Source organism: Lytechinus variegatus, chromosome 12 (genome assembly GCF_018143015.1).
Source record: "Lytechinus variegatus isolate NC3 chromosome 12, Lvar_3.0, whole genome shotgun sequence".
Classification (NCBI taxonomy): domain Eukaryota; kingdom Metazoa; phylum Echinodermata; class Echinoidea; order Temnopleuroida; family Toxopneustidae; genus Lytechinus; species Lytechinus variegatus.
The window spans coordinates 29894181-29922109 of NC_054751.1; the positions used below are offsets into that span (position 1 = coordinate 29894181).

Below are 27929 nucleotides of genomic sequence, written 5' to 3' on the forward strand. Positions count from 1 at the left end.
ACTAGGATTATACTACCCACATGGTAAGTTTAAAGCATAACAACCATTGTTATAGTATATAGTAAGTTTTTATTGCTTGAAAATACGATGTAAATACGTTGTACTTGTTAAGTTTGATAATAGCTACGACGGGGCTTTGGTTTGTGAAGTAAACCATTCTGTCCTCATAAGTAATGTGCTTGTTACCTTCGTATACAATTAGTTACCTACGAATACGCATTTTTCGAATAATCGTCAGAAGAAATATTTAAGATATGTGCTAAAAAGTGATCGCTGGCTAAAATTGGTACTTCATCCACTTATAATTGCATGGAATTCAGCACTTGTATTAAAAAGGTAATGAAACTACATTAAGTGAAGCAATGTCATGTTTAGTGTTCACTAGTTCAAAAAAGGTAAAGTAAATCTATTATGCAAGAAACCAGCCTAACATGGGACTATAAAATAAAAATAATTGTACATACAATCACTATAGCATTGTAATTAATTTACCATCTTTTGTTCAAATGAAACATATCATATGGTTTTATAATTTTGTGTGCTTGTAACATAAGTACCGTGTATTCGTAGGTAACAGGCGTTTGTCTTACTTTAACTTCACCCCCTCAGCACAAGGTAATTTTAAGAGATTAGTGATGGCAATTTTTGTTATGAGTTGTTTAACCTATGTTTTTTGCAGGCGTGAAAAGAAATAAAGTTTAAACCACTTTGAAATTTGTACCTCAAAAAATGTGTTTGTACACTTTTCGTTGGAATCGACCATATACCTTACTTGTAGAAAACAATGAAGCAATAGAACTTTGGATGATACGCACCTGAATAAGACCTATACTCAACTTCATGTAAACCTATGTCATTGTGTAAACCTATGTCATTGTAAAGAAACAGTTCTAAAAACTGGTTCAGACAATTACCATTTAATTGCGGGTAGTATACTCGTCTGTTTTTAGCATACAATTGTGCTCAAATGTACATGTAGTGAGCCCCACCACAAAATGCACTCCTTCATGCGAAGTATTGAAAACAGACAACACTACGATGATCGGCGAGCCCAGAGAAACAAACTTTGCTGAATGTAATATTTTATCAATAGACTTCACAATTATCTAAGACATGGCAGAACTTGAACACTTTAAATATATTCATTTTCTGGTGGGGTCAACAAATTATTCAGAATCACTGTATATTACTGGCACTTAATACTTGCCATTTGTATACACGTAAAACATCACAATTACATAACTTACCTATTTACATCCAGTTGTGATGGGATTTATATGCTTGTTTGAGTTTAGTTCTTCTTTAAAATCATATTTGAAGGAGTGTACATGTACTTTTGACTTTTAAACAACAACAATAAAATCTATTCTTATTTTCTTATGAACCACAGCACAGCAGGGTATCTGGAATCTGGAATGACAACATCCTAACTAGCTGGAAGTGTTCCTCATCCTACCAATGTGCCTAGCTATCAATGGTGGGGGTAACCCTGGCAAGAGTGGACTTGGTCTATCAGCAAGAGATTAATAAATATATGCATGAATAGAATACTGTACAACAATCTACATTATCGAGGGCCTAAGTACAACAAAGACAGATTCTAAATCAATCGACATCATTGGTTTTCCTCCATGGAGCTAAACTTATATCCTGGTTTTTCAAGCAAGTGGTCAATAGGAAAATCAAGAGTATTCTTACTTGGCCATACCTTAGAGAGGGGTGATAGGGTCGATAACATCCTAAAGAGAAAAGGGTGATCCTAAAAGCAGAGTATCAGGAGACATAGCAGCACAAAGCATAGTATGATCATCCAATCAGTTTCATGCCTATCAGCAGGGTTAAGCAGGTTTATCTGGAGCATTAGCATTTCCAGAAGAAAGCATAATCCTCTAGCTTTTTGCACAATTCACGGCATGGTAACTCGGGCATTTGCAGAGCAGAGCATGATCCTCAGAATGTTGTCCTTAAACAAAGCAAGGTTACTAGAATGACTTGCCTTCCTTGACCGAAGAATGATCCTCAAACTTTTCTCCAGACTCAAAGCAGGGTTACCGAAGCGAAAGCATCGCCACAGCGTAGCATGCCCCTCGAAATGTTGCCACTGAACAAAGCAAGGTTAATTGAATGACTTGCATCTCTTGAGTGAAGTACGATCATCAAACTTTCATCAAGACTCAAAGCAGGGTTACCGGAGCGAAAGCATCGCCACAGCGTAGCATGATCCTTGAAATGTTGTCACTAAACAAAGCAAGGCTACTGGAATGACTTGCATCTCTTGAGTGAAGCCTGATCCTCAAACTTTCATCAAGACTCAAAGCAGGGTTACCGGAGCAATAGCATCGCCAGAGCGTAGCATGATCCTCAACCTCCGGATGTGATTGGCTATCATCGGCGAGGGGACCACTGACAGATGGATGCAGAACAGCTCACAGCAGGTCACCCCTGTCAATCCCGGAAAGGCATGGGCCACTACCTCTCTGCAGAGAACAAAAGTGGTAATGGATGATAATGTATTAGAGACGCAATTGACTGATACAGTATTAAGCAGTTGGTCTACTTGGACTACAATTTACATCACATGGAATAAACCTATTTGCACGTTTTCTCAAAAGAGGTTGCAATTATACCATGGACTATGCAGATTTCTCAGATAATCATGCATGAATTTGGCACCCTTTGCCAAAAGTGTGCATTAAAATTGGACTTTTCTTATTGCATGCAATGAAAGCCTAATTTATGTGCAAAAAATCTGCATTTTCCATGGTTTTGTAACATGGTATGATTGTAACCTCTTTTGAGAATATTGGCCATTTGGTCTACTATCAATCTGGTCTCGGGAATCTATTTCCAACCTGCCACTATCGACTACCCAGATGATGGCAAGATGGTGACAACAAAACGTAAAATGCACCCCATTCTTCTTTTTTCCTACAAAATGTTACCCACACTTTTGTATAATGAATTTTGGACAAATTGCTTTCTGACATCTTGTAAATGAATTGATGCAGTGCACTTTATCTAAGAATAAAATTGTCATAAGGGGAGAATTTCAAAAAAAGAAAAAAATCTCATCCAGATATTTCAAGCAGAATTGAACAGATTAAAAATGAATTGTAATGTCAAAGCAATATTAAATTAATTTATGACAATCTTGACATGCATCTGATGAGGGTGAACAACAGTGGCTACACAAATTTGTTTGATAATTTATTTTTTGCAAAAATTTTGTACACAAAACTGGATCTTGCTTATAAATCATATTTTACAGTCATTAACACACTAATAAATGCAGAAAATTTAAAGATATTACAATCCAAACAATTCATTTGAGTTACTTTCTGCATTGCCCATCTTGGGGTATAGAATCTTAGCATCTACTTTGATATTAGAAATAATGCTGACTTGGGGTCTTAAAGATAGTAGGAACTTTTTATGGCATATCATATTTAGGACAATTTTCATACAGAAGATAAACACCCCATCAAAATGCTATACCTGAAATATTTTCCAGCTAGTATACCAGGGACTGGGCTCCTCGTAGTCTTGGGGAGCCCTCTGTTGAAGACAAGCAGACCCTGTGGGATGGAAGGAAAGGTGTTACAACAATCAAATCATCAGTCAGTGATTTACGGAACAGGCACAAATCTTGGCTGGCCTCCAAAACATGATTTTCCAAAACTTGATGTTTTTCAGATGCTCATAACTTTGCACTTTCAAGGAATTCAAAGCAATTATTTATACCAAATTAAAGCATGCGTTCTATCTTTTTATACTATGTAAAATTATATTCGCAATTTGCATTAAGTTTTTCAATATTTGAAATGAAGCAAACGCATGCATTTACAAAACTGCCAATTTTTACAAAAAAATCAGGTTTTAGGTCATTTTGTCAAAATCTTGTGTACATGTATCATTGCATAAACCACAGTTTCTGCCACTTCATAAAATTGTTCAAAGCATGTGCGCTGCCTTCATGCTTCATAAAATAAATGGAGAGGGTTGTGCCAGTTGTTGCATAATATAAATACACTCTTATTCTTAAAAACCCCCAAATTTTTATCTAAAATTTGGTAATCTATAGAGTTAATGACAGGTTTTTACGATTATGGAAAAATCAAAAGTTAGGTTTGTGCCAGTTTGTAAAATCACTAAGGAAACGTAAGCATCGGTTGGTCTACTTCTAAGGCCACTGCACTTCTTATGACCCAACTGGTCTGAAACTTAGCAAAGGGAAGTGTGACGTCACAAGTCTTGTCAGCTTGTGGAAAATCATTAGGATTTGACATATCAAATGTTTACAACTGGATCACAAGCTAAATCCAACTTCCAGCCAATCAGACCAACGCGCACATGATATGCAATGCACATACGCAGTAGTAAGCGTAATTTTCTCAGTTGCTATGGCAAAAAGCAAAACGAGCATGCATGAGTCATAGACAGCACGGTACTCGGATCACAAAATGTGCCGTGTCAAGGCTAATGACTTCCTTATGATTCATTTTTCTTCGCTCAGTCGCGGACAAGTCCTAGACCAGTCGGGTCGTAAGTTGTGCGGTGGCTGGCCTTAAGAGAGTTCAATACCACATGGTCTTAACCAATTTGGTCTACCATCAATTCGGTCTTGTTGCTGCTTGGTCCACACTTCACTTGGTCTAAATTCCACTTAGCCTAACTCTTCCTTAGTCTTATGCAACATTGGTCTTGGTAATTTCCACTTCATTGTTTATCATTTCTTACGCTGTCACATGAAAATTTGTTTAAAAAACAGTTCATCTAGCCATATACTATAGACACAGTGGATGACATGGGCATAGTCTATAAACTGGAAATAAGACAAAATGGTATTATGGGTTAAATGAAAATTAGACCGAATGATTGGTGGACAAACTGGGCAAAATAGGATAAGACCTTTAAGGAACGAGACCAAAGTAGACGAAGCAGGTTTAAACTGATCAACAATTTACCTAAACACATGACAGTGACAGTGTAATTGCATAGAACTCAGAACTTTGAAGGCACAAAGACTAAGGTAAATAATGCTTCATCATATCAAAGCTTGTAATGTAGAATGAATATCTCAAAACAAAATTCAAAATCACCTTTTAGGTATCCATTCCTTCAGTGTTCTGCAAAATAGGTCAGTAACATGCAACTCAACCGGCACAGCATTTCAGGATTTTTTTTCCTTTTACGGTAGTCTCACACATCTTATGAGAACGAATACTAGTATCAGTTCATGACTTAAATCTTTGGAGAACGGATTTGATAATCGAGAATGATCTGAATCGAACACACACACACACCTTCGACATAAGAACTTATGATTATGTCAACTATACCACTTTGGTACAATAGTACGGAGCAGCCAATCAAAATCAAGGTTTCCATGGTAATTAGCATAATGGCAAAGTATTTATGAAACAGGGTCTTCGTTAGATTCGAATTTGTTTATTACATGACTATGTCTACAACCTCCTGGTTATGAGTTCAGCCATATTCTAATGGAACATATGTGAAGGATTCAACTAGCTATTTCCACTTCAGTATTGACCACTGGTATTGATGGTAGCACCAATTTTACACCAGCCATACACTGTAGGTGCTAACTTAAAAAGAGATTCTTGCTAGTACTTATGACACTAGAGCGTGTATTTCACAGTCAAGTTTAACTACATGTATGGGAAGCCAAATAATTGCTTACTTGGGTCTTTCATTATATTTTAATGATGTAGAAAACTAGTTCATTCATTATTCCCAGTCAGTCATGACTATATCTGCTACAATTGGCTATCCATAGTTTAACTGCAACCTTAGACCAGAATTTAAATCAAACTCGAGCTCAGAATGCGGCCTTAGTGTTCAGCTTCCAGTCATGAAATGGGTAACATTTTGTAATCATATGTTCAGTGTTGGAGCTAGGGAAGGCTAGTCTGCTGTGCGAACCCTTAACTCGAGTTAAGGGTCTGAATGTGCAGCCTACTCATTCCTTGTGTACTGAAACAGCAAGTATTGTATTTGATAGACTTTGCATGGAGACACATTTGCTGATCAAAGATTCAATCAGGGTCTGCGCCTGCAGACTAAGGGTAGGCAGGGTAGTAATCCACATGTTTAACACTAGCACCAACACTTACACTGAACATGAATCTTCTATCAAAGTGCAACTTATGCCTGGGTCTTCAAAGTAAAGGAGATACAAGGGAGAGAACACTAGCACTAACACTGAACACTGAATCTTCTATCAAAGTGCAACTTATGCCTGGGTCTTCAAAGTAAAGGAGATACAAGGGAGAGAACACTAGCACTAACACTGAACACTGAATCTTCTATCAAAGTGCAACTTATGCTGGGGTCTTCAAAGTAGAGAAGATACAAGTCTTCTCAGACCGTTTTCATCATAGTCATGCAAATGGTATTATTTTTTAAAATCAATATTCAGTGAAGGAGCTAAATCAAGGATAGAAAGTGTAGTAATATCTCAGTTGAGAGGGCAGAGGTTTCGACATCTGGTGACCCGGGGTCAACTCCCACATGGTGAGCTAGCGCCCTCTGCTCTGGGATTTATCCTCTTCACAAGGTCCCTCCGAGAGGACTGTAAGACTCTGGTCTTCAGGTTACTTCCTTACAAGCATTCATGCTCTCTTTAACAGCACATACAATTTTTAAAAAAATCACCACCATCACTATCACGACTTTCAGCACCAACGCTCACACTGATCTTGAATGTTTCATTAGCATGCAACTTACCCCTGGGTCTTCAAAGTACAGGAGATATGAGAGAGTGAAGTCTCCTTCTCGGACCGTCTCCATCACGATTCCTTGCTGAAGTTTCTCGTGACACTCCTCAACCATGCTCCAAACCTGAAAGAAAGGGCAATTTATTCATTCATTTCACATTTGATTGCATATAACAGTAAGATACATCAAAGATGTTATCCTTTATATACACACAGTATAAAAGTACAAATTTGTGGAATTCACATGGGCCACAGGGTCCATCAAAGTATACACCATTTACCCACGATATGTTACATAAGCCAATAAGGACTACAAAAATCAAGTTGATCAGACTAGCAATAGATCAGGAGCAAATGGGGTCGATCAAAGTACCAGAATCCCTCTTACTGGGCTACATTGATCAGTAAGCCTTCATCAAGTTGATCAAACAGCAGCAGGTAGCTGCCAGAGGATCAAGAGTAACTGGGGTCAATCATGGTAAACCTACTGCATTGCCCTTTATACCCATATTTGCAAACAGATGATACGTGTATATCTAGGCAGCGGAATATGAGGTGCGGACAGCAGAGAAGAGGAAGCACCTCTTTTACCTCGACCTATAGCCCCACCCACTTCCACCGCCCAAGCTCAATGATCCACTATCTTCGTAGTATATAAGATATAACAACAATTAATATTACTAAGTGATGTTAATCTAAAGTCCTTAGGTTCCTGATCACAATTTCTGACAAATTTTGTTGGTTGGTTATTCATTTAATAATTTACAATACATTCTCTTTGTTGCACACAGAATCATTTGTTCACTAAGTGATTTTTAGCTACATGTATACCAAGCAACCAGGCTTGATCTAGTTGATCAGGGAGCAGAAAGACCCTAGCATTGGATTGGATGTATCTCAAGAATTTTAATAAAATGATTTCTGGCTTCTGACTTTAGAGCAAATATTCTGAAGTTAAGTATGTTTCTAATGTTTACAGAACTCATTCCCATTTCTTTAATGGGAATGAGTTTTATTATTTCAACTATCGTTCCAAGACAGTTGAGAATGATTTAAGAGGAAAATGAGCTGAAACAATGAACCTGTAATGTTAGAGATTTATGTCACAATTGGCTATCCATAGTTAAACCAGAACTATAGACCAGAGTTTAAATAAAAACCCCAACTTCAGAATATGGGCCTATATCTACAGAACTCACCTTCTCTTGGAGCAGTTTCTTCTTGCCACCGACATGCTCCGACTCACAACTGATGTTGATAGAGGGCGCCAGCACCTTGTCGGTGGTCCTGTTCACATGGACGAAGTGCACCAGACCAGGAAAATCTTCCAGGTAGTTGGTCATGGTGATGTTGCGCTCCGCCCGCACCGCAAGGTACTCGTGGTAGAGGGTCAGTGAGTCTTCCAGGGATGCACGCACGTCCCCGATGACCGGCAGGTAGCGGGATGGGGGGCGTATCAGGGGGGCGTTGCGGTGGACGTAGCAACGGGTGAAGATGGTCTTGAGGGTTTTGCCCATTTCCGAGAGAATGGATTCCAGTCTGGATTGATCGTTTGAGAAATGAGTGATTATAAAATACTGAACTCAAAAGCTAAGAGTTTGTAAACAATGGCTGTCAATGAATAAAATGTGAACATATACAAAACAAATACTAAATGTTGGAAATAGAAATAAACAATCTGAGTGAAATGAATGAAATTAATCGCAACTTCCACAATGGCACTGATATATTATGTTCATATAAATTACATGTGAAGTCTGTAGTGGAATCAGAGCAGGGGGGGGTTTCTCACTGAAGACACTTCAAACTACCCCCCCAAAAAAAATAAAAATAAAAATAAAAAATAAATAAATAAATGAAATAAAATAAATAAAAATAAATATAATAGAATTAAAAAAATAAAAAATAAATATAAATTAAAATAAATAAAATAAATAAATAAATAAGAAATAAATAAAAATAATAAGAATAAATCATAAGAAAAATTCACAAAAGAAAAAAACAAACGCCAAATAAAAATAAAACAATTTTTGAATTGAAAAATCAAAAAAAAATTTAAAAAAAGACCCTCCAAATGAACTACAAATACTCTGCATGGTGATTCCATATTTATGAACAAGCAAACATATTAATGTATTGACTTCTTCACTACTTAAATAAATCCATAACTTGTTTCATGTTACATGTAACTTACCTTTGTGCCATAGAAACACTAGATCCCTGGTTTGTTGTCAAGCCACACCCCTTAGCGACCGTCCACTGCTTGATGAGATCTGTGTGGACTTGCTGTACACCTTGGATCTGCATAGGCAATCACAGAAAACACAATGATTCATGGATTCCAATTTCACATGTCATATGATTTTTTATTCCTTTTTTATTTTTTTACACAGGGGTGGCATCAAGGTATTCTGATAGGAGCCCTAGGTAAGACAGGTTAAAGGTGACATCATTTTTAGTTTTGCATTTAACAGAAACAAAAAAAAAATAACATGACTCAGACCTAATTTGTTACAACCGGGGACGCATTTATGAAATTACTTAACATTATTGAAGTGCATGTCAGACCAAAATTGCTTAAAACGTATCATGTACAAAGTCAATACAAATTCTGTTTCATCTAAAATTCATGAATGATTATTCTAATTTAAATTGACAACAGTCATTTAACTTGATGCTATTTATGACTGAAATAATATTCCCAATGAATTTTGACGAAAAGACAATATAAAATAAAAAAAGAAACTAAAAACAAGAAATTAATTTTGGTATTGTAATTTTTTTCCTTTGCAGTTGTTAGGAATGCCATAAAGAACAAATTAGCTTTCTAGGAGCTTTATTTAGTGAATTAGAGCAAAATGTATGATTTCATGTATAAATAAGCATAATTAATTCATTCTAAAAAAAAGAAGAATTTTTGTGCAATCTACCTGTGCAACAGCATACATGTAGATTACGACATTCTCTACCTTCATGCAATGATCCGCAGCCGAGATCTTAGGGAGGCCTTAAAGGCCCCCCAGGACTTTAAGCTAAAAAAATAAGCCAGTTCGTAGTTCCTTTCTGCGCATGATCAAAAGATTCTACGCATGATCAGAGGAAGGTTATTTGTACTAAAGCGACATTGTGGTTTAAAATCTAATGAGATAAGCACCAACTTTGATGTCTTGATTATTCATATATTCTTTTGAATAGTGGTATTCATTTACATCCGCAAGATACAACAATGCGTCCACTAACGACTGGTATTTCACAGTTTGCCAAGTACATTGTGCATTGTCCAGAAGCAACTACGAACTGGTCTATAGCCCTGGTTAATTGAGGATTAAGGTCTGAATGTGCAGCCTACAATGCCTTGCGTCATGAATGCCCTCCTAAATTGAAACAGCGAGTTTTATATTTGCTAGTCTTTGTGTGAAGAACCACTTTAATATTTCCATGAGGGTCAGCGCCTGCAGACTACTTACCCTTGACTTCTTGACGGCATTCCCAAGCTGCTTGAGATCTGCATCCAGCTTGCCTACGCTGCTTTGTCTCTGGAGTGCTTCACCTGTCTCTTTCCTTGACAGGGCATTCAGGAGATCACTCAGGCGCTTCAAGCAGTTACTGACCCATGTCGCAACCTGATTGTTTATCTGATATAAAATAACACAAGAGGGTTAAGATACATCATGAGACATAAGAAAGGTTTTCAAGTTTCTGTGGAATGACCGAAGAGAGGATGAGATTTGACTTGTGTGAGGAAGAGAGTTCCAGAGACTTGGTGCAGCAGCAAGTGATGCTCTATCACCCACACCCCATGCCCTTTTAGTTCTGGGCTCCATCTTACAAAGAGTTACGATCGATCCAATCAATCTCAATTTTATGGAAATCCATCCATCCCATAAATCTCCTTAGTAAACAAAGTGAAATCACAATGAATCTTCAGGAGAACAATGAATGTATGAATATATCATACATCATATCTAGAAAATATTTTGAACAGTTTTGCATTCTAAATGTTAACGTTGCTGGCCATCCATAGTTGTGATTGATCGGATCAATTGCAACTCTTTGTAAGACGGGACTCTAGCTTCTTCTAAATTGATGGAATTAGATGAGCGAAGACCGGTACGTGTAGATAAAGAAATACATAAGAAATTTTAATTGTCAAAGATTTTGAAGACCAGTCTACAAACTAAATTTCCTAAAAGTTTTATATGATATCAGGTTTGATTCAGTCAAAAGGCACTATGGAAATAGGATTACAATGCAGGAATTCTCAATTCTCACGCTTGAACTCATTGTCCTGTAACATTCTAAGTCAGTGCGCACTGCCAATTACTACGACTCTTCACTCCTCGACCCTTAATGGCACTATTACTACAGTGGAGCAATTACGAAATGCAAAAAAAAAAACAAGTGGAATGCCTCTGGCCGTCTCACCTGCATCACGCGGTTCAATATAGCAGCAGTGCTGACTTTGCATACTACTCTAACTCGCACAAGATGTTCAGTGATACATGGTTACTCTTATGTCCTCTTTTTATGAACTAGACAAATAAACTTACAGAGATATGATGGTTATTCAACAAAAAACCCCAACATGGCCAAAGTTCATTGACCTTACATGACCTTTGACCTTGATCATGTGACCTGAAACTGGAACAGGATGTTCAGTGATACTTGATTACTCTTATGTACAAGTTTCATGAATCAGATCCATAAACTTTCAAAGTTATGATGGTAATTCAACAGATACACCCAATTCGGCTAAAGTTCATTGACCTTTGACCTTGGACATGTGACCTGAAACACGCACAGGATGTTCAGTGATACTTGATTACTCTAATGTCCAAGTTTAACGAACTAGACCAATAAACTTTCAAAGTTATGATGGTAATTCAACAGATACCCCCGATTCGGCCAAAGTTCATTGACCCTAAATGACCTTTGACCTTAATCATGAGACCTGAAACTTGCACAAAATGTTCAGTGATGCTTGATTACTATTATGTCCAAGTTTCATGAATCAGATCCATAAACTTTCAAAGTTATGATGGGAATTCAACAGATATCCCCAATTCGGCCAAAGTTCATTGACCCTAAATGACCTTTGACCTTGATCATGTGACCTGAAACTTGCACAAAATGTTCAGTGATGCTTGATTACTATTATGTCCAAGTTTCATGAATCAGATCCATAAACTTTCAAAGTTATGATGGGAATTCAACAGATATCCCCTATTCGTCCAAAGTTCATTGACCCTAAATGACCTTTGACCTTGGTCATGTGACGTGCAACTCATGCAGGATGTTCATTGATACTTGATTAACCTTATGTCCAAGTTTCATGAACTAGGTCCATATATTTTCTAAGTTATGATGACATTTCAAAAACTTAACCTCAGGTTAAGATTTCGAGGTTGATTCCTCCAACATGGTCTAAGTTCATTGACCCTAAATGACCTTTGACCTTGGTCATGTGACATGAAACTCTACTAGGATGTTTAGTAATACTTGATTAACCTTATGGCCAAGTTTTATTAACTAGGTCCATATACTTTCTAAGTTATGATGTCATTTCAAAAACTTAACCTCAGGTTAAGATTTGATGTTGACGCCGCCGCCGCCGCCACCGCCGCCGCCGTCGCCGTCGGAAAAGCGGCGCCTATAGTCTCACTTTGCTTCGCAGGTGAGACAAAAAAACAGAACAAATACGGCAGTCCCCAATTATAACGCAACAATATTACAACTCTAAATTCAGATCAATTTAACTAAGAAAATGTAGAAATCCCACTTGATATTTACATTTCCCTAAGTTTTTATATACATGTAGATATGGAAATGGAGTTTTAAACTGGTTAATTTTCATAGTGTTCGATAACACTGAATTAAATTTTTTTTTTACTTATTTCTTTATCTCTCTCTCTCTCCCTGGTCTCTGCCGCAAAGTCATTGGTGGGCAGTGATAAATAAAAGAAGCTTATTGTTAAGACAGAGGTCTCATTATTAGAGATCATGATGCCCAATGTTGCAAGCTTTTATGGCAAAATTGCTCATTTGAATGACATGATTTGGAAGAGCATTTAATCAGATGATGCAAATATTTCGTTCATGAGAATATTATACTTGCAACGCTGACCTCTGACACCACCACCAACGTGATGCTCGGGAGGAGCCGCACGACATGGAGAACGTGGGGGCTGTACGGGCAAGACTGCTGGAGAAACACCATCATCTGGGCTGCGTCGTCAAGGATCCCTCCTGCTCTCCTATCCCTCCTACTCCTCCTGGTTGCCGCCCCTGACGATAGTGAAGCCGTGGTGGAATGGCAGCTCTCGGAGGCCTGGGTGGGGGTGGATGGGGCCGGACCGGTCTCATGCACTGGGGTCGTGTTCTGGATGGGCATGGCCGACTTGGAGGGAGTCGAAGGTTGATCGGAATTAAGGGTGGATGTGCTGCTGGTGTCCGCATCCCGGGGTTTTGGTCCCTTGATAAATGATTGAAAGGATTTTATCAAATTTCACACAATTTGATAAACTTTTATCTTTATAATGAGTTTTGAATATATAAAGCCAAGTCATAGAATGCATGAGAGATACATGTACATACATGTAATGAACTTATCTCAAGTATTCCTATTTCGATCCTGGTCATTCCGTTTCTTTACGATCATAACAAGCTTGGAACTTTATAAAATCCATGCTTATCATACAGATTTGTCAAAGTTAGAATTTTAGAGAGATTAAGCTGACAGTCCAAGAAGGAATGGTGCATTCATTAAATCTCTTCAAGATTTATTATTCTACAATGACTACAAGTTGAGTGTAAGACTTTTAAATCCAAAAATCAATCCAAGGTATTGCAATGGCTTGCTTTCTGGTTCCTTTTAACAGAAAATGCTTATTCTAATTAATATTCATCAATCACAAATTTGCTACTTAAAAATTAACAATTTTGTCTAAATATGCTTCTTGTAACAATCCCCTTATCCCCTTTATATTGGTCTTACCTCAATGGGTGTATACCAGATGGTTTGCGAGTTTGGGGGTTCTGGGACACGCCCACCCGGAGTGCAGTCAATGGAAGGTATACTAGCCGTGTCTGCTCCATGACCCCCAGCCAGGTCACACCAGCTATCCGTATGAGAATCCTCTGATGTACTCCCAGACCTCTGACCTTCACCCTTTGACCTTCTACCTGCTAATGACCCCTGCAGCTCTCCATCGGGTATTGGTTCTTGTTCAGTTTGAGGATTGGAACTGGCGTCTGGTTTCTCTTCTTCCGGGTCATCTGATGGCAAGGGGCTTCGGTCTTCGTGCGTGTTGGCTGGACTATAGTACTGTGACTGAATAGGAAAAGCAGAGAGTGATGATGATAATAATGACAATCAGGGATGAAGTCGTGGCCAACCTTGAGGCCAGTTTTTGTTGACGTTGGCCTCAGCCAAGTCATGTTTACAAATACTACAGGAGAAGGTTCATTTCAGGGGCCTCGTAACAAGAAAGTAACGGCATCGACTACCTACCTGATGATAATACTACTGCTGCGACTATTACTACCATAATGACTAGTTTTACAACTACCACTATTACTACTATCACTACTACTACTGCTGCTACTACTATTACTACAACTTATATTACTATAATACTACTACAATGGTAACAAATGCTACTGGGGCTTCAAATACTACTACTGAATGCTGAGCACTGCTGACTCTATGATTACTGCTTCTACTACTATTACTTAACATACAACTTATGATAATATCAATGATCAGACAAACAGTAACGATGATCATACTATTGTAATACTAAAAATGAAAATAACAATATTGATAATTTTGATGACACTTCCCAGTCTTACACCCTATATTGGTGGACTTGACCATTCTTTCTAAACATCTTACCCCATCTGAGCCCCCTCCCTCTCCAGCACTCATAAACTCCCCATCGCTGAAGACCTCAGACTGTCTGCTCTCCCTATCAGATCCCCCCCCTTCTGGGTGGACTTGACCATTCTTTCTAATCATCTTACCCCATCTGAGCCTCCTCCCTCTCCAGCACTCATGAACTCCCCATCGCTGAAGACCTCAGACTGTCTGCTCTCCCTATCAGATCCCCCCCCTTCTGGGTGGACTTGACCATTCTTTCTAAACACCTTACCCCATCTGAGCCTCCTCCCTCTCCAGCACTCATGAACTCCCCATCGCTGAAGACACCCGACTGTCTGTTCTCCCTGTCGGATCCTGCTCCTCCTCCACCTCTCTGAGACGATGCTTCGTCCTGTATCTCCTGCAGAGGGCCCTTTGGTGCAGGGAAGAGGGACCGAGCCAGCGTCACAATCAGGAGGACGTCGGACTGGTGGAGCTCGGGTGCATTGCGACTGAAAAAAAAAGGGATAAATAAAAGAGTAAAATGGCAACTTGGTCAGCAACTACACGTACTTCTTTTGGTCTCATTCAACATGATATAATCCTGGTAAGTTTACAACCATTTTGTTTGCATACTATTTGGTCTAATTGCCATTTAGCCCATTAAAGGGGAATGAAACCTTTGGAACAAATAGGCTCGTGTAGAAACAGAAAAATCAAAGAATAAGAATAAAGAAAGTTTGAGAAAAATCGGACAAATAGTGAGAAAGTTATGAGCATTTGAATATTGCAATCACTAATGCTATGGAGATCCTCACATTGGCAATGCGACAAGGATGTGTGATGTCACTGATGAACAACTTTCCCTTTGGTGGACTATAAAATACCCTCAAAATGTCTCTTTTTGCTTTTTGTTATGATGATACAAACTCTTTATCCATGATGTATTCTTTAAAAGTATGTATTACATGCCCTCATGTAGACAGAACACATGATCTATGGATAGATGTGATAAAAGAGGCAATTCTAGTGAAATATATACTAAAGTAATGGGGAGAGTTGTTCACAAGTGACATCACACATCTTTGTCGCATTGCCAATTCGCTATCTCCATAGCATTAGTGATTGCAATATTCAAATGCTCATAACTTTCTCATTATTTGTCCGATTTTTCTCAAACTTTCGTTGATCTGTTTCTTTGATTTTTTTGTTTTCACACAAGTGATTTTGTTCCAAAGGTTTCATTCTCCTTTAACCATTTTGTCTAATTTGCAGTCAGGTTATGGTATATCTATTTCGTCAAATATCCACTTGGTCAAACTCCACATTGTCTATACGATTCAATGAACTGTTTATGAACCAAATTTTCGTGCTCCCGTGGGATCGTGGGTGAAGTGACTGGGCATAAAAAAAGGGAAAGAAAAGATCAAATTCTGATTACCTTGAATAGAGCTGCAAGAGCTTAGCTCCTGTAATCAACATGGCGTGGGCTGCATTCTTATCTCCAGCAGACTTAAACTTGAGAAGGACAGATTCCAAGAGCCCGATGCAGAGTTCATTCAAGGTTTGGTTGACTTCTAGAGTCTCCAAAGCCTGAAGGCGGTTAGAATGCAGACAAAAAAAATATATAACGTAGAATGCAATAATTATATTATATTGGATGGCTCTGAATAGAATACCAGAAATATTCCACGAATCTGAGATGAGTGGAATATTGACGACCCTAACGAGTGGAATATTTCTGGTATTCAATGAAATAAGGCCATCCGATATAAACACTATCATCTACCCCCCCCCCAAAAAAAAGAATCCTAAGGAACTCAGTGTTGCATTGTAAACAGTGGCATTATATAACTAAGGTGACATTATTCACAATCAGGAGCGTCGTGGCCCAGTGGATTAGTCTTCAGACTTTGAAACAGAAGGTCATGGGTTCGAATCCCAGCCATGGCGTAATTTCCTTCAGCAAGAAACTGATCCACGATGTGCTGCACTCGACCCAGGTGAGGTAAATGGGTACCGGTAGGAAGTAATTCCTTAAGAAGCTGTGTGCGCTATGAACGCCTAGCTTAGCCGGGTAATATAGGAGCGCCTTGAGCACCTAACAAGGTGGATATGTGCGCAATATGAATATCCTATATTATTATTATTATTCACTGCTCTTAAACTGCATAATCAGGCAGTTTGCTTTTATAATGCATAAAGAAGTTGTGTACACGACGTTTTGATGAAGCACACACAAGCCTTGTTTTTCTTTTAGGACGTATCAGAGCTGCGGCAAGCAGTGCGAGAATATCATAAAGCCAATGCAAACTCTGATCAATGGTGAAACTACATGTACATGTACATACAACACAGCATACAATATAACAGATATTGTCTGGTCTATCTGTTCATTAAAAAACATTCCAACTTCTCTCCAATCCAAAACTATATTTCCCCTCAGGAGAATATTTTTCCTCAACGCTGTGTGCTCCATGCACAACATAATCCCTTGGGAAGAACATACATCTGACAGGGATATGAAATATTACAAGTTTATTCAATCTCTAAGTAGGCAATATCTGTATGATTTTTATTCTATTTTCAAGTACTAAAACGATACTTTTAAAGATACTGACAAAGCACTGGCGGATCCAGGAAGAGGCATAATGAAAATTTGTACTGTATAAATGCTGTTCATACAGAATTGTGCCCCCTTTTTTGAAATTGAAGACCTTACCTTTTTTTTTGCTTGTCAATTTTTTTGGGGGGAAATGTGACCCTCCCCCCCCCCTTGGAAAATAATGGATCTTCTGCAAATGTGACTCACCTCCAAAAGAAAGGACTGTTCCCTGTGGTACAACTCACACCAGCTATCCAAGACAGAGCCTAAGGTATCCCATAATAAATCTCTCTGACTTGGATTATCCTTACGCAACCTGAAAAGGGCAACAACAACAAAAATCACATGATAAAATCTTTTAAATTTTGATATATTCAGGACTAGGCCACTATTCTATAGGGCACATTTCTAAAACTTTGAATTACAGTAAGATAGGGAAAATGAAAAAAAGGGCACAAGGAATATCCAAAGCCAGTGAAAGGGGCATTGAGGCCTATCTATAGGGCATTCAAGTCATTGTACTTTAATGCCTTTTAATACCGCTTTATTCAAGCTATATGATCCTCAGATGTAAATAATCATATGCATGTGTACAGTTGAGGCCAAAAGTTTACCAAAAAGATGACACCTAAATAATTTTCAGCTCCTCATGACAAAGCAATGTGATGAAGTTGCATGACATACTTATTTGTTTAAAATCAAATTTGTCATGATAGCACAAATATTGTTAAAGATACAGTAAATTTTATGATGTTTGGCAAGTGTCAACTTATCTTTGAATTTTCTGGGTGTATGTAAACTTCTGGCCTCAACTGTACATGTATCTGGCTATCTGTAAAAATCCAATCTATATACGGACAGAGTATTTACAAGTAAATCGAAACAGGAAATCCACTCCTTACATGTACTTTTCATTTGAAGATTCACTGAATTTACCTAAGTTGCAAAACAGAATTCATATTTTTGCTTTGTACATGTACATTTTCTATGACAAAATGGACTTTTCACCTCAAATCAAGTTTGAAATGGAATTACAGGTTTTCAGAAATGGAACACATAAACTATCCCTAATTACACAGCACACCCTCATGAGTGTAATAGACATTACAACTATGATGATGCACAGCATTTATATTGCGCCATATTTCTGTTAAAAACATTCATAAGCACAGACTCGTCCCATAAGGCTAATTACTACACATCTACTGAAATAAGTGAGTTTTGAGAGACGATTTGAAGAGCTCAATGCTGTCAATTTCGTGGAGCAAAGAAGGGTGTTCCTCCGGTATGGAGCAATAGAAGAAAAGGCACAGTCTCCATATCCCTTAATGGTGTGTGATAGGTACAAGACAAATAACACCAGTACCAGATGAGCACAAGCCAAGACGTGCACGGCGTTGCTCTATTAGGGAGGTCACATATCCTGGAGCTAAAGCATGCACAGCCTTGAAAGTGAAAGGGAGTATTTTGAATTCGATTCTGTACTTAGTTGGAAGCCAATGTAACTCCATAAGAACAGAGGTGATGTGGTCATATTTCTTTGTGTCAGCGAGCAGCAGCATTCTGTACGCCTTGGAGTATACCCACATTATACCCATCTTGTTACATGAATACACCGCTAACCCAATTAAATGAAAAACAACCAATGAATACTACCAACCTTAAGGGGATGGTCCAGGCTGGAAATGTTTATATCTCATTAAGAGAGTAAAATTCAAAGAGCAAAATGCTGAAAATTTGATAAAAATTGGATGACATATAACAAAGTTATTGAATTTTAAAGATTTGCATTATTCCAGTGAAACAGTAATAGGCATGTCTTTATGAATATTCATTAGGCGGGCTGATCATCCCCACTTGCTCTTTTGTACTTTAATACATGTATATTAAAGTAGGTTTAATCGAAAGCTTTCTACCCCAAGAACTAAAACAATTGGATTGACAATTGATTGAGTGCATTAGTTATTTATTGACGCAACTTATTTCATTATGATGGAGACACATCATTTACACTTGTAAGAAAAGAATGAATTATTTATGATTTCATGTACTAACATAAGAAAAAGGAAAGAGAAGATATGACATCATCAGCCCACCAAATGAATACCTATTCATGATGATGTGCAGTTCTGTTTTCCCAAAATATTGATAAACTCTCAAATTCAATAACTTTGTTAATTGTCATCCGATTTTGATGAAATTTTCAGCATTTTGCTCTGTGAATTTTATACTCTTTATTTAGATATAAACATTTTCAGCCTGGACCATCCCTTTAAAAGAAACAGAAATAAAAAACTAATAGGTGATCAGTGAGAGGCCAAAATGAGTCTCCAATAGACCAGTTCGTAGTTATTTCATGGGTAATTTTGGTCAAATGACCTTTCATTTCTTTCATCATGATAGGCAGATTTCAAAGCAAGATATTACGTAAGCTGGCCTTACATAGCAGGATGAAGAAATTGAATAGACCAGGTGACTAATGAACACTTAATGAAGGTATTTGTTGCATTCCTACTTTGAATGCATATCTTAGCATGTTGCACAATGTACTTGACAAACTGTGACATACCAGTCGTTCATGGAAGCATTGTTGTTTTTTTTGTGGATGTAAATGAAAACGACAATTCAAAAGAATATATGAATAATCAAGACATCAAAGTTGGTGCTTATCTCATTAGATTTTAAAGCACCATGTCACTTTAGTACAAATGACCTTCTTCTGATCATGCGCAGAAAGGAACTACAATCTGGCTTATTATTCTATCTGTATTATAGTAATGTTCAAGAGCAAACTGTAACAGATAGAGAGAGCTGTTCTTACTGTTCTGTTGCTGCACCATAGAAGAACTGAATAATGCGATGAAAGACCAAGAGCTTCTTGTGAAGGAACTGCTCAGTCTCCTCTCCGTCTCCATTGACAGTTATGTACAGGTGCTGACCAAACTGCGAAGAAAAAAAATAGTCCCTTGTTCAGTTACAAAGGTGCACTAAATAAATCTTTGGCATAAATCTGTTGCATAACTGTCTAGGAATGAGATTTCACAACCCTATCTTGGCTGGTACATATGTGACATATTCTGGACTTCTGGCTCATATCATACAAAAAGTTGCAAGTGATTCAATTTCAAACTAAAAAAATCGAGATTAATCTTAGAGGGTACAAAAATGTAGTTACTCTGACACTTGATGCCAATCTCAGACTGAGTTTTATTTTGATTCACTTTTTTTTTAGACAGACCCTGAAACCATGAATGATGAAATAACCATCCAAATATAAGGAATGACCTAGATTAAAATGTTCTTGAATTAAGCTTATCATAATTGTAATCTCTTTTATACATGAATTTTATCTGGATAACAGTTTCAAAGAATGTACTCTATTGATTGCATGTTGTATGCTTTATTTCCAGGTATATTCTATGTCTTATGTGTTTCAATTTTTACATTAATTCATTCATTCATAACATTTATAAGGTGCTTACTACTTGGCAGGAGAGGCAATCAAAATTAATTTTAAAAATTGGATGGTAGGAACATTAACATGTACATAAAGAAAGTTGTATAAATATATTAACATTACAAAATCATGTAATATTCTTTGCCAAATATCTTTATTGATTTTGTAATAGTTAATCCTATAAAGGGCTTTATGCTTTGTGTTTCTAATAGGGTGTTGTAAGAAACATGCGATCAATTGCAAGTCTATTTTTGGTCCCTAAATCAATCATATCTCTTGCAGTTAATTTCAAATTAGTGATTGATTGCTAATTTGCTCCTTGAAAATAGAAGTTTAATCTGATTTGCTACAGCTATTGATCTATCAGTTGTGAAATTGCAACAGAATATTTGCAATTGATCACAAATATTTTCTTGCAACACCCCCTTAGTGCTTTACATGTAATAATAAAACCCAGTCATTGAATCCATCAACATTTCACACATACATGTAAAGTGCACCATTTCCACTCCCTGAGGAGCATCATTTGACAATTTTATGAAATGCATAAATTAAATAGAAACAAAGTTTCATGATGCAATAAAATGTAGAATCTATACGAGGACAAGGGGTTGCCAAATAATAATAATTATAATGTCATATTTTACCCAGGGAAGCCACTTCAGTTCTGAAAACTGTTCTACCAGCGGGCCCTGCTTATCCCGGCTTTAGTACGGCTACCTTGATCGGGCGCTTGAGCAATTGCAGAATTATTTCCTACCGGGTACCCATTCACCTCATCTGGGTCGAGTGCAGCACTGTGCAGATTAATTTCTTGCTGAAGGAAAACATGGCACATGCCATGGCTAGGATTCGAATCCGCGACCCTCTGTTTGAACCACTAGACCATGACACGCCCTTTCAAATTTCACGATACCTTTCAAATTAAGCCATAAGTATCATAATGATTACTACATGTAGGTAATCATGATTACTAGGTAATCCTGCCAAGTGCATAGCAGGTAGTGCAAATACTATGTCGTAGCACACTACTCACTTGTTTCATCACAAAGATGAAGTCATTGTTACATGTAATACTGGAGTAAGGGCAGTTCATTTCCGATGAGAGAAGTCCGTGGGATGCGATGATCGGTGAGAAATACTGCGTCACAACACTGATGTCCAAGTCCCCAAGGATCTCATCCGGCTTTGAAAGAAAAATGGGAAGGTGATTGCAAAGATCTGTTCAAAGTGATTATAAATGTATTGCCATTTGGCATTTGCCCAAATAGGTTTACACTGCACATACATGCTCATGTAACTAATCTATAACAATTGTAAATAAATATGTTCCTTTGTTTGTAAAATCATTGTCTCTAACAAATCTGATCTTACCTACCTTTCAAATTAAACTACTACACTTATATACCACATTAAAAACCAAGTTGAGCATATCACTTTTATGAAACACTACCATGACATCAATGATTCTATTTTATAAAAGTATGTACATAGTAATGTATATTTTTTTATTCAAGCTCTTTGATAAAGACACATGCTGAAGCAAGATGAGGAAAAATTCAAACAAAATCTTTAAATTCCTTATTCTCAAACCCTATACACTCTCCCACTATTGAATTTATCATCAAATGGTCTTCATAACAACCTTCAAAGAGAAATACATATGGGCCTTGAGTACCCAATATCAACCGCCTTCAATTTCAAGCATCACTTCATATCAAATGTGCAGGAAACAGAGGAGGACGAAGAGGAAGATAGCGACGAAGGAGCACTAGAAGGAGAAGGAACAGAAGGAGAATGAGAGGAAGAAAAAAAATCAATAAAATGAAGATGCAGGAAGTGAAAAACAAGAAAACGAGTAAGGGAAGTTCGAGAGAAGAAAGAGGAAGAGGGGGAAATAGGGAGGGATTTGTTGCCCATTACCTCTGTCAGGCCCCGATCATATGCAGACTTAGCAAGGTGCGTCTTGAACTCACAATCATTCCACATGAAGACAATGTCGGGCATGCTAGGATTCCGGACTACCAGTACGCACTTCATCTTTGAGTCTTTTCAGGCAAACACAGATCTTCTGTTTAAAACAAAGATAAGAAACATGTATGGACAATGATTTCATCATACTCTAGCCTTTCCATCAATTCTCCCAATCAGAGTTGATCAATATCATAATTCAAGACTGACCGGTCATCCTTATGCCTTATTGGCACAATGACAAGGCATAATTCATTTTATTGTTATATTTCCAAATAATAAACATATTTGTGTAATATGCAAATCCATTTTTCCAACAATAGTGCTAGTATAAGTGCGAGTGCCACACAAAGAGAATGATTTAAATTTAAAATGACAGATTCTGACTGCAATGGATGTGGAGTCCAACCAATTTAAATAAAATAATTCTTTGGGCCTGGAAGGGTAAGTGGAGTCATCATGTTTATTCTTCCTCTTCGGGGTCAGCACTATTATTCCATCAACACTGGATAAGAAACAGGATATTATAACAAATAGTGAATAGGGGGTCTAGACCCCTCACCGCACCGGCACCTAATCACCATGATCAAGTTCAGCTGTAGTCAAGAAAGTACTTTTACGAACTTATATAACTTATAAGCCTAAGGCCAAGGCTAAGCCAATGCAAGGCAGAGCAAAGACAGAGAAGAAAAGACAAAAGGCATAAAAGTACATAGACCAAAACATCGGTCGATGGTTTTAAGACAAGGCTAAAGAAAATTCAAATGTCTACTTTCATCCAGGGGGCACATCATTAATTTAAATTCATCACTAGCCACACACGCCTGCAGCAATTACATCCCGATTGAGGAGTTTGCCTGCAGTAACAGGAAGAAGAAGAAACCTTCAGTCTCTGTTATGTTGGCTGTGGCTGTTCTGCTGAACTCTGTTGGCTCCACTCACCAAATACAGAGACCAAATAGCTCGATCTGTACAGGGACTCATTGGCCATATGTGTATGTATTTAAGTTTGGATAAAACAGGGAAGTGAAGTTGCATGACAGTTGAAGTCACTGATTTTTCCCCTTTTAAGTTTATTTTCCCCATTTTGGTGCATTTCAGGCCAAAACGAAATAACAAATTTTATATTTTGGTACAGTTATTTTTATTTATTTTTATAAAATAAAGACAAAAATTAATGAGCCCTGTCGGGGGGATTTGGCATTGTTAATCCCCTAATGGTGGCTGCACGATAGCGAGCCATCTGTGTATGACGAGGAGAAATTTAAAACAAATTTTAAATGTTAAAAATCTCCTCGAAACAGATGGCTGCCAGCTGTCTAAATCTAAAGGGACACTGACGTCACTCACTCATCACTAACAGGGTTTTTTAAAATTAACAAGTGGAATGCCTCTGGCCGTCTCACCTGCATCACGCAATTCAACATAGAAGCATTGCTGACTTTAAAAACTACTATAACTCGCACAAGATGTTCAGTGAAACTTGGTTACTCTTATTTCCACGTTTTATGAACTAGACCAATACACTTACAGAGATAGGATGGTAATTCAACAAATACCCCCAATGTGGCCAAAATTCATTGACCTCACATGACCTTTGACCTTGAACATGTGACCTGAAACTTGCACAGGATATTCAATGATACTTGATTACTCTTATGTCCAAGTTTCAAAAGTCAGATAATATTAATAATAACAATACGCAACATTTATATAGCGCTTAATACAAATGTTTCAAAGCGCTGCATACTATTACCCCGGCTTTAGCACGGCTACCCTGATCGGGCGCATCGAGCATTCTAAGGAATTTCTTCCTACCGGGTACCCATTTACTACACCTGGGTCGAGAGTGACAAATGTAGATAAACGCCTTGCCAAAGGACGCTAGTGCTGCGGTGGGATTTGAACCCCGGTCCTTGTGGTTCACAGTCCGGAGACTTATCCACTGAGCCACAACACCTCTACAGCTCAATAAACTTGCAAAGTTATGATGGTAATTCAACAGATACCCCCATTATGGCCAAAGTTCATTGACCTTGGTCATGTGACCTAAAATGCGCACAGGATGTTCAGTGATACTTGATTACTCTTATGTCCAAGATTTATGAACTAGACCAATATACTTTCAAAGTTATGATGGTAATTCAACAAATACCCCCAATTCGGCCTAAGTTCATTGACCCTTAATGTGACCTGAAACTTGCACAGGATGTTCAGTGATACTTGATTACTATGTTCAAGTTTCATGAATCAGATCCAAAAGTTTTTAAAGTTTTGATTGTAATTCAACAGATACCCCCAAATCGGCCAAAGTTCATTGACCCTAAATGACCTTTGACCTTGGTCATGTGACATGAAACTCATGCAGGATGTTTGGTGATACATGATTGACCTTATGTCCAAGTTTAATGAACTAGGTCCATATGTTTTCTAAGTTATGATGACATTTCAAAAACTTAACCTCAGGTTAAGATTTTGATGTTGATTCCCCCAATATGGTCTAAGTTCATTGACCCTAAATGACCTTTGACCTTGGTCAAGAAACTCTAAGAGGATGTTCAGTAATACTTAATTAACCTTATGGCCAAGTTTTATGAACTAGGTCCATATACTTTCTAAGTTATGATGTCATTTCAAAAACTTAACCTCAGGTTAAGATTTGATGTTGACGCCGCCGCCGTCGGAAAAGCGGCGCCTATAGTCTCACTCTGCTATGCAGGTGAGACAAAAATTGACCCCTCCCCATCTCTATGTGTGGGTGTGTGTAAGAGAGAGAGAAAAGAGCGATGGAAGCAAGAATTATTTCATGTTTCAAACCAATGCAATCTCTTTTAGCCCCTCTCACTCACACAATCAAAATAACATTCCAACATGCACCATCACCTACTAGTAATTCCAGATGTTGACTTGTCTCCTAAAATAGACCCAGTTATAGGTTCAAATGATAAAAATATTTTAACAGGGTATTTTCGCCATACATCATAAATTCCAATACAAACCAGTATTAATTATTTTATCATTAAGAATATGCAATTCATTCATGTGAAAAATGATGTCATATTTAATAGCAAGAAGACTGGGGGGCTAAATCACATAACACTTATGTCGGACCCATAATAGCTTAAAAACGTTAGTGTTAATATTCATCCACTCATTCTATGAACAAGGTTATGATAATCAAATTCGCTGGGATCTTCCTTCTGGTGTCCACAACACGTGACTTCTATGGCTTGATTTTTCTGTGCACGGCAGCATGTTATGAACCCTAGAGTGCCGGCTGCCGGCCCCTGAACCGAGTGATCGTGTTAACTGTTATGTTGGAAGTTTGGTTGTCTATCCCGTTTGAATATCGTTAAATTGTTAATTGTGCTATATTTCAATACATCTAATGGTGTTTATTATTTGTTACCGTCGATTTTAAGTAAAACAAAACTTATCGGATGTTTGTATTGAAACAGAACATTTGTATTAGAAGGCCCCAAAGCCTATGACTTCGAGCCCCAATACTCAGCTGAAGTAAAATGCTCGCTACGAACAACATCATTCCTCGTGAATTTGGAAGAATCGTATTTCTCCACCTTTAATTAGTGCAGCCACTTATTTTTTAAAGAGATTTCTGGCTTCTTCTGCGGATCAGGAATTTAGCAAAAGCTGCATTTCATGCCCCTTTCTGACCAATTTCCGGCAGCCAGATCCACTCTGGCCCATGTATTTTATGCTAGCAATCAAAGGCGAGTGCCGAGGTCGGACACCCAGTTGTACGTCGCTGACGTCACAACCCCCCACAGAAATATAGGGAGTATGAGCAAAATGGCGATCTTTCATATAAAAATATTGATAACTTTGACTTGGCATATCATGGGAAATAGGAAACCGTTCTGCCTCATTTCAATTTTATTTTAATCAGTGAAATGTAATCAGTTTATGACCAGATAATAAATCTATCCCTTTAATATAGTTGTTAGTTTAACTTAGTCTAGTATTAGTAAAATGGGTCTTGGCCAGGGCCAGGGATATTGTCTTCATAATAATAATAATAATAATTGGCATTTATATAGCGCTTTATCAATCTATGACTGTTCAAAGCACTTCACAATTATTAAAATCCGGTCACTGGATTCATAGCATTCCAAGCAGCTGTTAGGCGCAAACTTGCTAAACCAACCAAAATTGGTTGTTTCCTACCGGTACCCAATTAGCACCTGGGTGAGAGTGGCAAAGTGTGGATTGACGCCTTGCCAAAGGGCGCTAGGCCATGGTGGGATTCGAACACACGACCCTCTGATTACAACTATACAAGGCGAGAATCAGAACTGCTACACCACGGCGCTTCCACTAAGTTGACTAAGTTTCATTAGTGATCAGTAGAAGCGCACGGCCAATATTGGAGACTGTCTCTATGTGGGAGATTATCTCCAATATCAGAGACTTTTGTAAAAAATTTGGGTATCCAATTTCAGAGACAGTCTCCAGTTTTGGAGACCAATTTCCTTTGTTTACATTTGCGGCCAAAGGATTACCTTGGTGGCAAATAAAAATGTGATAAGCAGATTCCTCATGAAAAATTACCCCTTTTCACTGTCTACTATAAAAATTCACCATCTACTTTCGTTTTGATAAGGATTTTTGTTGTCAATCACACACAAAACAAATGGGCTTCTGACCTCAGTGAGACAAAATTCTGAGTGGAAAAAATGATGCTTTTGTTGGTGTTGTTTCTTTTGACCTTTTGCAAAGCAAATTTCCAATGTGGGAGATTGTCTCCCCTATTGAAGAGTCTCCCATATTGGCCGTGTGCCTCTACTAGTGATTAATTCTTAATTCGCTTCCACTTGTCTTTACTTAGTCAAATCAAAATGATCAAAACTAAAACTAACAGGCTAAAACAGAACTAACAGTTAGATCCTTACTCTACTTTAGACCTGGAGAGGAGCATTATAACCTCGTTCGTAGGATGAGTGGAGAGAAGTAGATAATAAAGGTCCAACTCCAACCACACATTTTCACGTCAACATTAACATGACATCGACACAATAATAAATGAGTGGGACCATGTCATGCATTTCTACATAAGGCAATCAGGCAGTCTCTGTCTCATTCTGACTCTCTGCAATAACGAAGGTAAAAATATTTTGTAACTGCTATGAAGAAGACGAGTAGATTCATTTAACTTAAATTGTATCGAATCGAATTCCATACTCACAAATTAGTAGGCCTAACTAAACTTTAGATGTGGAAATTTCGCATGATCAAGACAGGCGCTGGGGTCATATTCGAAGAGCAAACGGCCAAGATGTGTGT

The 27929-nt window shown here is 37.8% G+C and overlaps 1 protein-coding gene across 1 annotated transcript; it reads right to left on the reverse strand.

The window, feature by feature from the left end:
• On the reverse strand, positions 1 to 27929 carry LOC121425153 (Hermansky-Pudlak syndrome 1 protein homolog). Its single transcript, XM_041621152.1, has 15 exons — positions 27832 to 27929; positions 22581 to 22728; positions 21694 to 21843; positions 20022 to 20143; positions 17408 to 17516; positions 16037 to 16188; positions 14888 to 15107; positions 13732 to 14067; positions 12862 to 13209; positions 10205 to 10372; positions 8932 to 9038; positions 7937 to 8276; positions 6748 to 6861; positions 3496 to 3575; positions 1 to 2477 (listed from the first exon to the last, which is right to left on the reverse strand). The coding sequence occupies exons 2-15, from the start codon at positions 22695 to 22697 to the stop codon at positions 2312 to 2314; spliced, it is 2529 nt and encodes an 842-aa protein (XP_041477086.1). The 5' UTR covers positions 22698 to 22728; positions 27832 to 27929; the 3' UTR covers positions 1 to 2311.

Bases quoted from the DNA above. Each gene is read 5' to 3' on its own strand.
- LOC121425153 (XM_041621152.1), bottom strand. From the start codon at position 22,697: ATGAAGTGCGTACTGGTAGTCCGGAATCCTAGCATGCCCGACATTGTC. The intron at 13,210-13,731 runs GTAAGACCAATA...TCATTTATCAAG, and splicing joins TCTGGTATACACCCATTGAG to GGACCAAAACCCCGGGATGC. The intron at 6,862-7,936 runs GTGAGTTCTGTA...CCTTTCTTTCAG, and splicing joins AGAAACTGCTCCAAGAGAAG to GTTTGGAGCATGGTTGAGGA.